We start from the raw sequence: 16827 nt of genomic DNA on the forward strand, positions 1-16827 counted from the left end.
GCAATCCCTCCAACCACCTTTGACTTAGTGATCCCTTCTCTATTCCAGCTGCCTTCTACCCCAGCTCATGAGGCAGGCTTCCAACTATGGGGGCAATATTTCAGGCCCTTGTGTCTACAGTCCTTGGGTGTCCATCTCATATTATTTTATTTTATATTCCTGGCCTCGCTGGGGCCCCCTGGAGGGGAGCAGGTTGAGTTTCCCTCCCCGCCCCGACCAGGGCTCTGGCAGCCAAAGACCTCCAGAACCAGCCACCACCATGCTGAGACCACTCTCCACACGCATGAAGGTACTGGCAGAGGAACAAAGGCATGTGGGTCCCGGGGCTGAGATCTCCAAGCCTGCTCGGATCGGGGCTGAACGTCCTCCACCCAGATCCTCCACATTCCAGTAGGCAGGGGTCACACCCACCAACTGGCCCCCCAGCGCCGTGTAATCCCATCAACGCCCAAGACCCAGAGACTATAAAACTCAGCTCCGCGGCATTTGCGGCCGCGTGACATCTGATTATCTTATTCCTACTTTGGACAAACTGGCAGGCTACTGAATATAACCTGCCCACACGGCAGAGTCTGGCAAACTCCCCGTGGCTTACCCAATATGCCAAATACCAGTAACAGTGATGGGTCTCATTCTCCTAACCCTGAAAGAGCCTTGAATATGGCACTTTTTAAAAAAACCTCAGGGCTAGGACGAAGGAGACGTTACTGGGGCCTGCTCGAGGCAATCGACGAACAACAGGATGGTCGTGATCGTGATTCCACAAATGAGTGCAGTCCTTCTATGTCTGTCCCTGACTCATTTCACTTTTTTTTTTTCTTTTTGGGTCACACCTGGCAATGCAGAGGGTTTACTCCTGGCTCTGCACTTAGGATTACTCCTGGTGGTGCTCGGGGAAGGGGGGCGGCCCTATGGGATGCTGGGAATCGAACCCAGGTCAGCCGCGTGCAAGGCAAACGCCCTACCCGCTGAGTTATATTGCTCCAGCCCCACCCATGATTCATTTCATTCTCCATACAGCCGACACTAATTGAGTGGGCATTCCCTGGGTGCCCAGATGGTGGCCCTCTGTGTCTCAATCCCAAGCCCCCTGGGGGCCACTGCTGGTTGAACTGAAAGCTCACAGACCATTGCTCACCAGAGCTCGTCCATGCTTCTGAAAAAGTTTTATTTTTTTTCTCAATTAAAGCACTATGACTTACAAAGTTGTTTATAGTTGGGGCTAGATGTACTATATTTCAGCATTCACCCCTCCCCCAGCATCTTCTCTTTATTTAAATTTTCTAACAAGTTTTATAAAGTAGTTCACAATATTTGTTTCTATTTAATATTCAAATCAAACACCAATCCCACCACCGTAACACCTTCCCACCCCATATTTGGGGTATTTCCCTCCCGATCCCCAACCCCTGCCTCAAAGCAGAACCGAAATTCATTTTGTATTGTCTGTCATGAATAAACCACTGAAGGTGATCCAAAAAAGTTTCCTTAGAAAGCGTGTGAAGATGGCGATATTCCCCCCTTGGGTCATTAAGCCCTTCTAGTAGAGATCACTAACGTGTTGTTGAAGATTGAGCCTTGTGTGCTTATGTATATAAAAATATATTTCCCTCTAAGATTGGTTCCCTTCTACTTTAAACCCCACCAAATGTGGTGCACTACTCTTGGAACATTCTAGTCGCGAGGTATGACATCCCTGGCGTCTTCTTCCCTTCACCGGTATCCTAAGTTTCTTGCTTCCCTCCCCTCATTCCCACCTGCCACCTTCATAGCACATTTGTTGTTGTTTTGGGGGTTCTACCCAGCTCTGCTCAGGGCTTGCTCCCGGCCCTGCACTCGGGGTTCACTCCTGCCAGACTCAGGAGTACCATATTGGGTGCCCGCACAGACGAGTCTTTAAGTTTGTATTTTTTTTTTTCTTTTTGGGTCACACCTGGCGATGCCCAGGGTTTCCTCCTGGCTCTGCACTCAGGAGTTACTCCTGGCGGTGCTCAGGGGACCATATGGGATGCTGGGATTCGAACTTGGGTTGGCTGCGTGCAAGGCAAATGCCCTACCCGCTGTGCTATCTCTCCAGCCCCAAGTCTTTAAGTTTGTATGTTGAGTTTCGCATTTCTTGTTGTCAGTGCAGTTGCTGCTGTGGTTCAGATGTTCCCCACACCCTGGTGACACCCATGTAGCTGGGCTGGCCTTGGGCAATGCCAGCACCTTTGGTTTCTGCCCCGAGCGAGGCTCAGGGCTCACCCCAGACTCTGCTCAAGCATTATTCCTAGTAAGTAAAGGCACATTGAAAGCCCAGAAATACCCCCTCTGAGGTGTTTTGGAGATCCTATGGGATGGTGAGGATTGAACCCAGGTTGATTTGTCTCGAACTCAGGGGACGGACTGTCCAGGGAGGTGGACAGCCCCGATGGCCTTGTTGGACTCTTGGAAGAGTTGGTCTGGGGCCCCGGGAGGCATTTCCAGGTCTCCCCTGGGGCAGTGGGTCTCTTGTTCAGGGTGCAGAGTGGCCCCAGGGGCAGAGGGAGGGGGACCCAGGCCTCTTTAACATCGAGGCTGAAAACAAGAGACTCTGGGCTCACGGGAGGAAGGTCATTTATACAGAGGGGTGCAATGGAGTTTGCCCAGACATTTGAATCCAGGTCTCCTGCTGCTTTGTCATTTATCCTGGTCTGAGGACACCTGAAGGGTGACCATGGGCACTTGAGAGCTTGAGGGCACCCAACCACAGCTGACCCTGCTCCCCTTTTACAATGCCTCCTGCCCTGCGCTGCCGCCCAGAGTCTGGTATGAAAATCAAAACTGCACCTGGTGGCTCTCCTGGAAGCAGACCCCTCCCTCCCTCCCTCCTTCCCTCCCTCCCCCACTGGACACCACAGATGCTCTCCTGCTGCGTGAGATGTGGGGCGTTGGGCAGACGGCATGGCCTCAGACCTGAACACCAGGTGCTAGGTCAGCTTTGCATCTACCCAGCAACCCAGTTCATAAAGGGAGGCAGCGGTCGGGGGGTTCGTTTGCCCTTCAGAATCCAGGCTGGGACACTCAGATCCATGGCCCCCAGATATACACACACACTCACCCCCCATATACTCCCACACACACACTCCCTCACACACACACTCCCTCACACACACACACTCCCTCACACACACACACTCCCTCACACACACACACTCCCTCACACACACACACTCCCTCACACACACACACACTCCCCCACACACACTCCCCCACACACACTCCCCCCCCCCACACACTCCCCCCCCCACACACTCCCCCCCCCACACACTCCCCCCCACACACACTCCCCCCCACACACAGTCCCTCACACACACAGTCCCTCACACACACACACTCCCTCCCTCACACTCCCTCCCTCACACTTGCACACACACTCGCACACCCCCCACATTCCCCCCAACACTCCCACAATACAGCCCCATTCCCACCGCACACTCCCACCCGCACTCATGCACGCACACGCACGCACGCACATGCACGCACACTCCCACACACTCGCACACTCCCACACACATGCACACCCCCATACACACCCCCCACACTCCCCCACACTCCCATACACACTTCCACGCACACATACCCCCCCCCCCCACTTACACACACACACACACACAATTTCCCTGCTGGCCTGTGCATATTTCCAGTGCAGGCCAGCAGGGAGGAGGGGGCAGACAGAGGCTTTTGTGTGCAGAATGCGAGAGTCTTGGCTCGAACCAGAGTAGGGTGGGTGGGGGGCAGCTGTTCCCCCCCAACCCCAGGGCGCAGAGAGGGTATTTCTGGGCTTGCGATGGATGTGCCTTTATTTCCTCTTAGTGGGTGTGATGGTCAGGGGCCATCCCGGGACAGGTTTTAGTGAGTGGTCAGAGTCTCAGAAAGTGGCACGAGGTAGAAGGGGGTTCATGGCCCCCTCGCCCACAGGACTGAGGGCTTTGATTTCCAGGTCCTGGGACGGGAATGTTCACTTCACGTGCTGCAGACGCAGGTGCCCACCTGGCCCCTCCCCATTCCCCCATGGGTGCGCATACACACACACACACACACACACACACACACAGTGTGGGGTGTAGGAACCTGGCATCACGGGGTTAGTCATCACTTCCATTTCTTGTTCAACCACAGGTTAACTTCTGAACCTCCTGCCCGGCACACAGACGGCATCTCTCTCCTTCCTGGGCAGGCTGGCTGCCCTGGTGCCACCCTGCTGGGCACTGGGGGCACGGCCACTCGAGCCTCCGCGTGTGCTCATGGGCTCAAGCCTGCTGCGTGCTCGTGCCTGGAGTGGTTTTAAGGGGGAGCTTCTAATTAAAAATCAGCAGAGAGGGCTGGAGCGATAGCACAGCAGGGAGGGTGTTTGCCTTGCACGTGGCCGACCTGGGTTCGATCCCCAGCATCCCATAGGATCCCCTGAACACCACCAGGAATAATTCCTGAGTGCATGAGCCAGGAGTAATCCCTGTGCATCTCCGGTGTGACCCAAAAAGAAAAAAAAAAACCAGAGAGGCAGGGCAGGGTACATTTGCTCCCCCCTCGAGGGGCTCACACTGGGCTCCCCCTTGAGCACACCCCTGCTGGAGGCCTCCTGGGCAGCAGACACTTGCCTTTGGGAGTTGGGAGGGGGCTGTTTGGGCTGTGTAGTCAGAGCCTGGCTGGTGCCCCTTCCCCAGGGCTCCATTCCCAGGAGCCTGGCCTCAGGTCTGGGTTGGAATCCCTGTTCTGCATTGTAGGGCCCTGTGGCCTTGGGGAGCTGACCGGACTTCTCTGAACCTGTTTGCTTACATGTGCATCCCCTCAGAAATGTGATGGTGCATCATAGTACCAGGGAATTCAAGCTTGGGGTGTCTGTGTCCTGCTGTGGGCCCCCACCTCCCCATTGGCACCCTCCACCCGGGAATGTTCGAGAACGTGTGAACAGCTGGTTTATTTCCTGTGGGGTTAGAACGCAGCCGGCAGTGCTGGGTCAGCGGCTGGGTCTGTGCTTGGGGCTAGTCCCGGGGGGAGGGTGGCGCTTGGTGGCACCGTGTTGTCTCAGGGATGGAACCTGGGTATCTACCAGCATGTAAAGGGCCATGCCCGGGCACTGATCCCTCTCTCCAGCCCGAGAATAATTCCTTTGTCTGCTTCTCCTTTGGGTCACACCCAGCAGCGCTCAAGGCTCACTCCTGGCTCTGGGCAGGGTCCAGGGGACTCTAGGTGATGCCAGGGACCCACCCCAGGTTGGCTGCATGCAAGGCAAATGCCCTACCCACTGTACTGTCGATCTCTCTGGCCCACGAGAGGTAATTTTTTAGTGCTGGCACAGTGGCTGGGAGCGGGAGGGAGACTGGCCTTCTCTGGGGGGCGAGTCTCAGGGGAGATGTGCAGACCTCTCGGCCCGAGGGGGTCTGGACTGGCCACCACCTGCCTGTGCCTTTGGGGACAGGAAGGAGGCATGGAGCAAGGCAGAGGGGTGAGGGTTTTGTGAGGGGACACTCATGCAGACACAGGTCCTGCCGCTAAGCCAAGCCCTCCTGGATGGTGACTTAGGGAGCGGGGCGGCGTGGGTGCTGGGGTGGCGTGGGTTCTGGGACCTGAGCAGCTGAAGTGACCGGAGTCCCAGGAGAGAGAGGGGTTGAGGGGGGGAAGTGGTGTTTGGAGATGGCTCAGCCAGACACATGAAGGTGTCCGAGATGGCAGTGACCCCTGGCTGGGGTGTGAACTTCAGGGGTTGGGGTCAGCGTACCCTCAGCCTGGCCCCGTTTGGTTTAGGGATTCCCTTCTGGCTCTGCAACTTCCTTCCTGTGCCTGTCCCCAGCCCACCTTCCATTTGCGCTCTGCGACTCAGCCACTCAGCAAGTTTCTCATGGACATTACTGGTGCCCTCAAGGGCCCTTTCCCATTGCTGACCAGCCTGGCTCCTGGCTCCCTTTCCTTCCCACAAGCTTTCCTCCTGCTAGCTTGAATAACATACACCAGTTGTGGCAGGAAGTGAACGGAGTGCACGCGTGTCAGTTTAGAGATGGGAGAGGAAGCGTCTTCCAATAAGAACTGTGTAGAGGGGCTGGAGCGATAGCACAGCCGGTAGGGCGTTTGCCTTGCGTGCGGCCGACCTGGGTTCGATTCCCAGCATCCCATATGCTCTCCTGAGCACTGCCAGGAGTGATTCCTGAGTGCAGAGCCAGGAGGAACCCTTGAATATTGCCGAGTTTGATTCCCCCCCGCCCAAAAAAACTGTGTAGAGAGTTGGGGGCCGGAGCGATAGCACAGTGGGGAGAGCGTTTACCTTGCATGTGGCCGACCCGGGTTCAATCCCCGGCATCTCATAGAGTACCCTGAGCACTGTCAGGAGTAAAACCTGAGTGCAGAGTCAGGAGTAGCCCCTGAGCAGTGCCAGGTATGACCCCAAAAATAAAAAAAAATTGTGTAGACCTGCAAACTCCGCCTCTACCCCAAATTCCAGCGCTCTTCATGAAACCGGAAGGGAATGGGGCCCCGAGGTTGGGCATCTTGGACTTGAATTTGCTGCTGCCCCTGGCTAAGGTAGACTGGTCTGTAGAGCAAGCGGCGGGAGCCAATTGGCAAGCACAGAACACTGGCAGGGAACAAAGCAAAAACAAGAGAGCTGAGGCCTGGCCCCGTGCTGGCCCAGAGGCCAGGGATAGGCAGCAGCTTCCCAGGGAAGTGATGGAATACGTGATACAGAGGAGGATGGAGGAATGCAGGCAGCTCTGGAAAAGTCTTGTTTATTTTTTTCTACAAAGAAAGGAGGACACACATTTCCTTTCAGTAGAAGCTCACAGAGGTATAAAAAGGTACTAATTAATCACAATCATTAGCTTGATGCCCGAGGGGGCGCATGGCCATGACCTTTGCCCCCAGGGTGGCACAGGCAAATTCACAGTTGGTGTACAGAGGGGGTAAGGGGCGGGCATGGCACATCCCTGCATTCCTTAGGATGCAGGACTATTCAGTGCAGAAACCAAGACACGTCCAGCACAGCTAAGAGGGCCCGGGGGCAAAAGCAAAAACACCACCCGGCCCAACTCCTACAGCTCCCCCCACTCCCGGCGCCAGTTTCGCCCCATAGCTCTGGTCACTCCAGAAACACCCTGGTGGCTTTTAGAAGTGAGTGGGAATCCTAGGGCTGGAAGATCCCCGAGAGGGGGACTCTGACTCCTCCTCCTCCTGGAGGTGAGTCCCACAGTCACCTGATGTGACCTGATGTCCTTGTCTGTTCCTCCTCCTGCAGTGCTGGGGAGGAGAGAGACAGAGGGGAGAAGCAGGAGAGAGAGAGAGAGAAAAATAAAGAGAGAGAGAGAGAAAGAAAGAAAGAGAGAGAGAAAGAAAGAGAAAGAGAGAGAGTAAAAGGACAAAAGCTGGGGGAGGGGGAGAGATGGGGAGAAAGAGGGGGGAGAGAGAGAAAGAGGGAGAGAAAAGAAAAGAAAAGAAAAGAGAAAAGAAGAACGTGAGCCAGAGCAAGAATTGCCCTGGTTGAGCAGTAACTCTGTCAGTGGCTGGTCACAGGATGGGCCTCTTCAGAGTCCCCTGGGAAGTGGGTTTCCACCCCTACACACACACACACACACACACACACACACACACACACACACTCCCCCTCTCCCCCCAACTGAAGTCCCGAGACAGGCTTGTCCTTGCCCACACCACGCCTTCTCTTAGCATCAGCGTTCACCCCACTAAATATTTCATCGCTATTCCAAATGCCTTTTCTGGGGGAGACACACCTGGTGAGGGTTACTCCTGGCCCTGCTTTATTTTTTTGCTTTCTGAGTCACCCCCGGCGATGCACAGGGGTTACTCCTGGCTTTGCACTCAGGAGTGACTCCCAGTGGTGCTCCGGGGACCATATGGGATGCTGGGGACTGAACCCGGGTCAGCCGCGTGCAAGGCAAATGCCCTACCCGCTGTGCTATCGCTCCAGCCCCCAGCTCTGCTTTCTGAGGTGCGTGCAGGTGTGTGTGTGTGTGTGCGCGCACATTTGGGGAGGGGGTGTCTACACAAGCACATTCCCACTCCAGGAGTAGTAGGGCCATCCCTGGGGTGTCCCCTGAGCTGTCCCTGCCTCATATGGTCATTGAGTCCGGGACCGGCGATGGCCACCCCTGGCCGAGGGCCGCTGCTCCCCATCTGCCTGGGAGCCTGTCGCCCTGCTGACACCCAGAAGGTGCTCCCTGGGGGAGAGTCTGGCCAAGGGGTCTACAGAGCCCAGCGAATCCGTTCCCCGGTCCCGGATGGGAGTGTCCCCGGGTGGGGGCCCATCAGGGGCGCTGGCTCTGGAGTCCTGTGCCGGGCCCGGGGGCGCTGGCTGTTGGCGAGGCTGCGTCTGACTCGACCACTGTCCACTCCTCCCATGCTGGGCCTGCTGCCTCCTCCTGCCCGCTGGCAGCCGCTCGAGTCTCTGGGCCTGAGAGATGAGCGAACTCCCGTACGTTCCTTGCAGAGACAGGATGAAGTACCTGGCGGACAGCACCGGACGGGTGGTTATGGCCCCTTCTCTGAGAGGCTCGGGGCGGTGTTTGCTGAGCCCTGGGGGTGGCTGTGGTGTCTGGGATCTCCTGCCCCTGTCCCCCCACAGACCCCAGGACCCTGTTACATGCCGGCATCTCTCCCCGTGCCTTTTGGCTTGGTTTTGGGGGGCGCATCCCTCCATCCCCGCTACGACGGTAGAGCCTCCCAGGAGAGGAAGGGCAGGTGGGGAGGGCAGGTGTGTGTGTCGGGGAGGGGGGCTCTTCAACCTGGGGAGGAGAGCGGCCACAGGTGTGAGGAGGCAGACGAGGTAGAAGGTGGGGTCCGCCAGCTGGCCTTCCATCACCCTGTAGGGGTTGGTGGGGCTGTTGCAGGTGACGCAGGTGGCATGGTACACGAGGGTCACGACGAAGTACATCAGGAAGCTGCCCGCCAGGACCAGCCCGTGGAGAAGGGTCTGCAGGAAGAAGAGTGGGTGTGAGTCATCTGCAAACACCCAGGGTTTCTGCCGCCCACAGGACACACCCAGGGGCGGTGCTCAGGGCTTCCTCCTGGCGCTGCACTCAGGGACCCCCTCCAGGGGGGGTTTGGGAGGCCATACAGGGTGCCAGGGATTGAACCCAGGTCAGCGGCATGCCGGGCAAACGCCCTCCCCGCTGTTCTCTCTCTCTCCTGACCTTTCAGAGTATTTAACAGAGCATTTCACTGGCCTCTGGCCCATGTCTGAGAAGTCAGGTTGCTTTTTTGAATTTTTTTCCCCACTTCATTTTGGTTCCCTTATGGTCTGATGGGCGTGCGTTTCATTTTCTTCTTCTTTTTTTTTTTTTATTGCTTTTTGGGTCACACCCAGCGATGCACAGGGTCACTCCTGGATCTGCATTCAGGAATTACCCCTGGTGGTGCTCAGGGGATCCTATGGGATGCTGGGAATTGAACCCGGGTCAGCCACATGCAAGGCAAATGCCCTACCTGCTGTGCTATGGCTCCAGCCCCCGGCATGCATTTCATTTTCTTTAGCTTGCTTATGTCAAGCTAACCTCCCCTCATCCATGGGGTGGTGTCTTTCCTCACTTGGGTTTTCTGGAGGCTGTCTGAGACCCCCTCCTCCCCAGCCTGCCTACAGTGAACCCCTAACAGAGCCCAGGGTTCAAAACTCACCCCTCCCCACCAAGGGCCAGCAGTGTGGCTCAGGGAGAGGAGTAGGGCTTGGCCCGAGCAAGGCCCTGGGTGGGGTCCCCAATCACCACCGGACATGTACCCTCTCCCCACACTAAAGATCAAAAACCCAGTGTGGGGTCCCAGTAGGACGCACAGTGGACAAGGCCTCTGGGGGCCGGAGAGAGAGTCCAGGGATTAGGAAGTTGCTCACCTCACATGCTGTCTGTCCCCAGCACCAGTGATGCCCCCCCCCAACTGCTGACCACCAGGGGTCACTCCCCAACACCTTCAGGTGTGGCCTAAGCCTACAAAACTCAGCCTGTCAGGACCAGTCTGCAAAATTTTTAAATTCCTGTCCTTCCAGATACTGTCTATGCCTCTTTCTTCTCTCTTCTCTGTGAGACACTGGTCAAATAAAATGTTACCCCCTTTTAGATAAGACGTTCCATGTAGTTGAATGGCCTCTTGCATAATTTTCAGTTTCCCCTGGTTCTCTATTCTTGATCAATGTACTGGATGAGTTCTGTTCTAATTTGCTGTTGAGGCATTGGTACTTCTAGTTAATGTATCTTAAAAATTCTAATTCTTGGGGCGGGAGTGATAGCACAGAGGGGAGGGCATTTGCCTTGCACGCGGCCAACCCGGGTTCGATTCCTAGCATCCCATAGGGTCCCCCAAGCACCGCCAGGAGTAATTCCTGAACGCACGAGCCAGGAGTAACCCCTGAGCATCGCTGGGTGTGACCTAAAAAGAAAAAAAAAAAGCTGGTGTTGACTTTTGTTCTTATCTTTGGGCCAGACCCAGCAGTGCGTGGGGGACCCTATGGGGTGCCAGAGGTCACGGCCTGCAAGGCGAGTGCCTTACCTGTCGCCATTTTAGCTACGGAACTGTGAAACGTGAACAGGCTCTGGGATGCACTGACCCACAGCCGCTCCTGCATCTCTCATGGGGACAGGAAATGGGGAGTGTCTCGGGGAGTCCTCCCACGGTGTGGGCAGGTACGGTCAGTCCTCCTCTTGTGCTAACTGCCCACCGGGATGGGGGGGCGGGCCCTGAGGTGTGTAGACGGGGGCGTCGGTGGCCAAGTCCCCTCACTCACCCAGGTCCTCATTTCCATGGCCTGGTGCAGGAGGATGGTGGTGAGGGAGATGGTGTTGATGGGCATCCCGAAGGTGAAGACGTCTATGTCCGAGTCCCGGTAGGTCTGCGAGGGAGTCAGTGGGCCCCGTCAGGGGCGCCCGGGAGCTCCCCGCCCCGCTGAGTGAGTGATTCTATGGGGGTCCGGTGGGGAGGGTGTGTCTGAGTGAGGAGTGAGGCCCACAGTGGCTGTGCAGAGCATGGGGAGGGGCTAAGAGGACAGAGGCATCACTGGGTGCATGCCAGGTGCCGTGCCAATGGCCAGGGGTGTGCCTCTTCAACCCTGCCTGGTGCCAGGAAGGGCCAGAGGTGGGTCAGGGGGGCAAGCGCAGCCAGGTGGGGATGATGGAGGAGCTGAGACCATAGACGGGGACAGTGATAAGCTCATGACACTGCCCACCACCACTTTGGCTCTGTCTGCCCCCCCCCCGCGCCCCCCGCCGCCGGGTGCTGAGGATGCCCGGAAGCCCTCCCTGGGATTCACGTGATGCCACTGTGCCTGGTCTGCTAGTGCCAGGCATCGAACCAGGGGCATCAGCACGCCAGGCACATGCCCTCGCCCCGTCCTCTCCCTCGGCCAGCCCCTGCCGTCCACCTGCTGTGTTCCCGGGACAAGGCTGGCATCCTGCACTAGCCGTGCTCACTGGTCACCGGGTCTTAGCGGGCAGGCCGGGGATCAGATGCAGCCTGTGCCCCGTCCAAGCGAGTGGGGCTGTGGGCAGCACCATGGGAAGATGCCGCCCCACCCCAGCCCGCCTCAGGGCACCCCCCAGACACCCAGCCCTTTCCCAGCCACGGGCAGGGGTGTCATGGGCAGGGCCCCTGGGCTGCCCAGAAACAGGAACACAGTTGCTCCCTGTGGGGAGGACTCACCAGGTACGGGATGAAGAAGCAGACGAGGCTCTGGTAGAAGGCGTCCGCCATGGACAGCCCGAAGGTCCGCAGATTGTAGCACTGCCAGGAGAGGCCACAACAGCTGTCGCCCCTCAGCTCCGTGCCCTGGGCCACACGACCCAGCGGCCGAGAGCAGGGAGCTGGGGCGAGGGGAGACCCCTAGGGAGGCCCTGCTGAGGGGGGGGAGGCGTGAAAGCCACTCCCTGGCCTGGGGACCCTCTAAAGTGGGTAAAGCAAAATCAAAGCAAAAAAAAAAAAAACAAGAAAAGGAGAGAAATAGTATAGCTGGGAGGGCACTGGCCTTGCACGTGGCCAAGCCGGGTTGCATCCCCGGCACCCCATGGGGTCTCCGGATCCCCTCCCAGGAGTGATCCCTGAGCACTGCCAGGTGTGGCTCCTTCCTCCCAATGACCTGGACCCTGAGATTCCCCCCCCCTTTTTTTTTTGCTTGTTGGGTCACACCCAGGGGTAATTACTCCTGGCTCTGCACTCAGGAATCACTCCTGGCAGTGCTTGGGGATCCTATGGGATGCTGGGAATCGAACCCAGGTCGGCCGCGTGCAGGACAAACGCCCTCTCCATTGTGCTATTGCTCCAGCCCCCTGGGGTTCTGTTGAAGACCTAGAGAACCCCCCATCACCCTTCAGTCCTTACAGGTGTGGCATCAAACACCCCCTGCCCAGAGCAGAATGTCTGGGCTCAGACTAAGTGACTGGGTGGGGGTGTGGGGGTCACCAGGCGGAGGGACCCCCAGGACCCCATGCAGGGCGCAGGGCAGAGCAGGGCCTCACCTCTGAGTCCTGGCCACTCTTGTACAGAGCGGGCACGGCCAGCAGCGTGGCCGCCGACACGTCCTTGTCGAGGACGCCGAAGAGGAGGGGCGGCAGGGAGGTGAAGAAGAGGTTGAAGAAGATCATCTGCCAGTAGTCGATCATGGTGGCCCCCGAGAAGCCACAGAAGAACTGGTACCAGAAGAGCAGGTTGACGTAGCTCTGTGGGTGGAGGCGGCTGTGAGCGGGTGCGTCGGGGGCTGAGGCAAGCCACCCTGAGGCAGGGCGAGGGGCTCTGACCTTCAACCTCTTTTTTTTTTTTTTTTGCTTTTTGGGTCATACCTGGCGATGCTCAGGGGTTACTCCTGGCTCTGTATTCAGGAATTACTCCTGGTGATGCTTGGGGGACCATATGGGATTCCGGGGATCGAACCTGGGTCAGCCGTGTGCAAGGCAAACACCCTCCATGCTGTGCTACCGCTCCAGCCCTGAACCTCAATTCTTTTCCATTTCCCCCCTATTTCTCTGTCTCTGTCTCTGTCTCTGTCTCTCTCTCTCTCTCTCTCTTCCCCATACCTTGCAATACTCAGGGGCTCCGCAACTTAGGAATCACTCCTGGCTGTGCTAGGGGGACCCTACGATATTCAGGATCAAATCCTGGTCGGCTGCATGCGAGGCAAGTCCTGTACCTGTTGAACTATCTCTCCGGGGTCCCCTGGAACCTTCATTGTTTGCCACTTCCTAGCTCTGTGACCTTAGACAAATGGCTCAGCCTCTCTGAGCACCGTCTTGCCATTTTTGACCTGTGAACAGCCACTCCCTTGCCCACACCTGGGCCAGGAGAGACAGATCTTGCTGGTAGCTGGAAGATACAGCATTTGTGGATTCTTAGAGTAAGGGGGCAGGGGTGGGAGCGAGAGCACAGTGGAGAAGGCATGCAGCTATCCTGGGTTCGATCCCTGGCATCTCATATGGTCCCCTGAGCACTGCCAGGGGTCATTCCTGAGTGCAGAGCCAGGAGGAACCCCTGTGCATCACCGGGTGTGACCCAAAACGCCAAACAAAAAAAAATAATGGGGCAGTAGCAGCAGTGATATGAAAGCAAAGGCCGATTGCTTGGGGCCAGCCACTCTGATTCCAGCTTTTAGAGCCACCCTGGGCCAGGAATGCTGACCCCGGGCCCCTCCAACGGAGTCGAGATGGGGGGGCGCCGAGCCCTCGCCCCCGCCCCGCGGCCCACGTCTGGCGCTGCTCACCACGTTCTTGTACAGGTAGAACAGCACCATGCGGGCCAGGCGCGAGTAGCACCAGTGCCCGTGGACCAGCAGCAGCTTCTTCAGGTGGCAGAAGCGGGAGATGGCGAAGTCGCTGGACATGACGGCCTGCGGGAGACAGCCAAGGCGGCAGCGTGGGGGCCGGGACCACCCTGGGGGGGCGTCCAGGGAAGGACATCCCAGCCCGCCAGGGGGTGGGGGCCAGGCTGGGAGGGAGAGCTGGAGTCTGACTTCCCCTACGTCTCTCTTCTCTCTTCCATCTCTCTCTCCTCTCTCCTGTCCTTTCTCCTTTCTCTCTTCCCTCACTCCTCTCTTCTTTCTCCACTCTTTCTCCTCTCCTTTCTCCTCTCTCCTTTCTCCTCTTTCCTCTCTCTCTCTCTCTCCTCTCTCTCCTGCGTCATCTAGATACAATGTTGCAACACTGCCCCCCTCACTGAAGTCTCTCCCCCAAAGCCCCCTTTGCCTCCTGCTCCCTGCTGACCCCTTCCCCTCGCCGTGCCCCTCCCCCCAGGTGGTAAGCTTCCTGCTCAAGACCACCCTCAGGGTCTAACTCTCCCACCCCGTCCTCCTCCCCAGGCCCTCAGGTTCCAAGGCCCGTTTGGTTTGGTGCCGTACCTGCATGCCCTCCTGACCCGAGAGCCCCACGCCCACATCCGCCGCCTGGATCATGCTCACGTCATTGGCTCCGTCGCCTGCAGGAGGAGCAGACATGGGGGGGGTGTCTTCCACACTGCCCCTGCCAGGCTTTCGACTGGGCGCCCCCTCGGGGTAGGACACTCCTCTCTCAGCCAGCTCGTACCCGGGCTCCCGCTCGCCATGCAGTGTGAGGGATGCCACCCCCAGGTGGGGACAGCACCTCAGGTGGGACTCTATCGTTCACACGAAACGCCATCACACGTGTGGAGGGGTCGGGCGGTGGGGAGGGGGTACAGATTGTGGGGTTGCTTGGGAGGCTCAGCCAGTACACCCCCTGGGGTCCCGAAAGACAGACGTGCCTTTGCTCTGAGCTCGCGGGCACACCTGGACACGGACATCAGAGGTGGCCAGGGCACAGTGGGTGTGACTGAGGTACACCTGGACTCGAGCTCGCCTCCGAGGAACCAGTTGTTCCAGGAAGCGGGAGGTGAGTGTGCTGTCCCTCTGCTGCCCGGTGACCCGAAGCGCCCTCTTTCCTTACTGAACGGGGGATTGCAGGGGGCTCATTCTCAGCCCAAAGAGACCCCTCCCACCACACCCCCTCATGCCCACAATGCGGCCTGAAGCTGAGCAAGCTGCTGAAAGGGTCCCAGAGTCAATATCGGAGACTGTGCAGGCCAAGAAGCAGGGCTGGAGGACTCTTCTTGCTGACAGGAGAAGGGGCTTGAACTATACATTCAGAAACGAACGGAAAAAGGAAATCCCTCCCCTACACCCACTGGGTAAGGCTGGACAGCCGGCTCTCGTAAAGGGTCCGCAATTAAACTCGTATTAGCCATCTCGGAGAATATGAAACTGGCAGGAGAGAGTTTTCTCCCCTTTAATGGTTTGGCAACAAAAGTTATTGATCTTAACCCTTTAGTCCTAAGTAGCCATTAGTCCTGCAATGAGTATTTCCACCCCCTCCGTCTTTGGGCACTGTAGTGCCTCATTTTAATCTTCCTCGCAGCAGGGGATGTGCCCACTAAGCTCTGTTTGCAAAGACGTGGAAGGAGAGGGTGTGTGTGTGTGTGTGCGTGCGCATGCGCATTTTTCCTGCTGGCTTTGTTTCTGCTACTGGGGCAGTGAAGCCCACCAGCCCTTTCCTTCTGAGCTGTTGCCTTTTTTTTTTTTCCTTTTTGGGTCACACCCAGCCATGCACAGGCACAGGGGTTATTCCTGGCTCTGCAATCAGGAATGACTCCTGGCAGTGCTCAAGGGACCATATGTGATGCTGGGAATCAAACCTGGGTTGTCTGCATGCAAGGCACACACCCTACCCATTGTACTATCACTCCAGCCCCTGGGGTTGTTGCTTTGTGTGTGTGTGTGTGTGTGTCATAAGCTGCACACCCAAGGAATGAAAGCAGGGTGTGTGCGGTTGCTGAAGGTCTGCTCCCTGCAATCTCTCCCTCCCCAAGCCCCCCTGCAAAGCTGTCTTTCTTTTGAAGATCAAGGAAAGACAAACATCTGATCAACCAGGGAGGAAGGATAAACTCTCCCGTTTCTGCGGTGGGAAGAGACCCCCAGCTGTCTGCGGATGGACCCCAGGTGCAGGTGGCTTGCAGCTTGTTACAGGCATGAGGAGTGAGGGCGTCAGGGCTCAGTGGAGCCTGTGGTGTGGCCCTCCGGACAGCGTGTCCTCTTCCTGCTAGACCCACGTGGCAGCCGTTCCCTCTGTGCCCAGACAGGGGCGGGCGCAGCCGGACACGCACCTACCGACAGGGTCATGGCGCGCAGTCGCTCCCGGACCAGGCGCACCACGGTGGTCTTCTGCAGCGGCGTGGCCCGGCAGCAGAGCACAGCACGGCAGCTCCCGGCCAGCTCCAGGAACTTCTCTTCCAGCTGCCCCTGGACCACAGCCTGCAGCGTGCGCCCGTCCACCACCAGCCCCACCTCGGGCCGCGCCGTCAGCTTCCGCCCTCCCTGGCGCTGCCTCATGTCTTCCAGGGCACAGTCCAGGAGGGACGCGCAGGTCACCTGCCGGAGGGAGGTCGGGGTGGCCCCAGTGGCCCGGTCAGTCCCCCCTGGCCTGGGGCCCTGTGTTTTCCCACAGCAGTGATGGGGGTGGGACAGTCTGGGGTTGGATATTTGGTCATTCCATCCATCAGGCCCTCCTGTGTGGAAGGCATTTGGGTGGTGGGGAGGTCGTGCCCCCAGAGGTGAGGAAACACTTTTCAGCCCACCCAGCTCAGAGGGAGAATAAGGACTGAGCTGCTTGCTTGCTGACCACAGACGCACAGAGGGAAACGTATGTTGGGGTCATTATGGTTTCCCTGGAAACAGCAGCCAACTCCCTCTCCATCATTCATTTTTTTTTTCACACCCAGTGTCCTGGCTCTACACTCAGAAACTAATCCTGGCGGTGCTCGGGGGACCCTATGGGATGCTGGGAATCAAACCTGGGTCAGCTGCATGCAAGGCAAACGCCCTACCCA

General features: G+C 57.8%; 1 protein-coding gene across 1 annotated transcript in view; it reads right to left on the bottom strand.

Annotated features, from left to right (window-relative positions):
• Positions 1 to 8086: 8086 nt before the first annotated feature.
• ATP10B (ATPase phospholipid transporting 10B (putative)) overlaps positions 8087 to 16827 on the bottom strand; it is a 46362-nt gene continuing 37621 nt past the window's right edge. The window contains exons 15-22 of the mRNA XM_056133109.1: positions 16105 to 16369; positions 14330 to 14406; positions 13697 to 13822; positions 12462 to 12662; positions 11650 to 11730; positions 10739 to 10843; positions 8751 to 8938; positions 8087 to 8471 (exon numbers count right to left, since the gene is read on the bottom strand). Coding sequence (XP_055989084.1) covers positions 8087 to 8471; positions 8751 to 8938; positions 10739 to 10843; positions 11650 to 11730; positions 12462 to 12662; positions 13697 to 13822; positions 14330 to 14406; positions 16105 to 16369 — 1428 coding nt within the window. The remainder of the gene's footprint in view (positions 8472 to 8750; positions 8939 to 10738; positions 10844 to 11649; positions 11731 to 12461; positions 12663 to 13696; positions 13823 to 14329; positions 14407 to 16104; positions 16370 to 16827) is intronic.

This window comes from Sorex fumeus, unplaced genomic scaffold (assembly GCF_029834395.1).
Source record: "Sorex fumeus unplaced genomic scaffold, SorFum_2.1 ptg000097l, whole genome shotgun sequence".
Taxonomy (NCBI): domain Eukaryota; kingdom Metazoa; phylum Chordata; class Mammalia; order Eulipotyphla; family Soricidae; genus Sorex; species Sorex fumeus.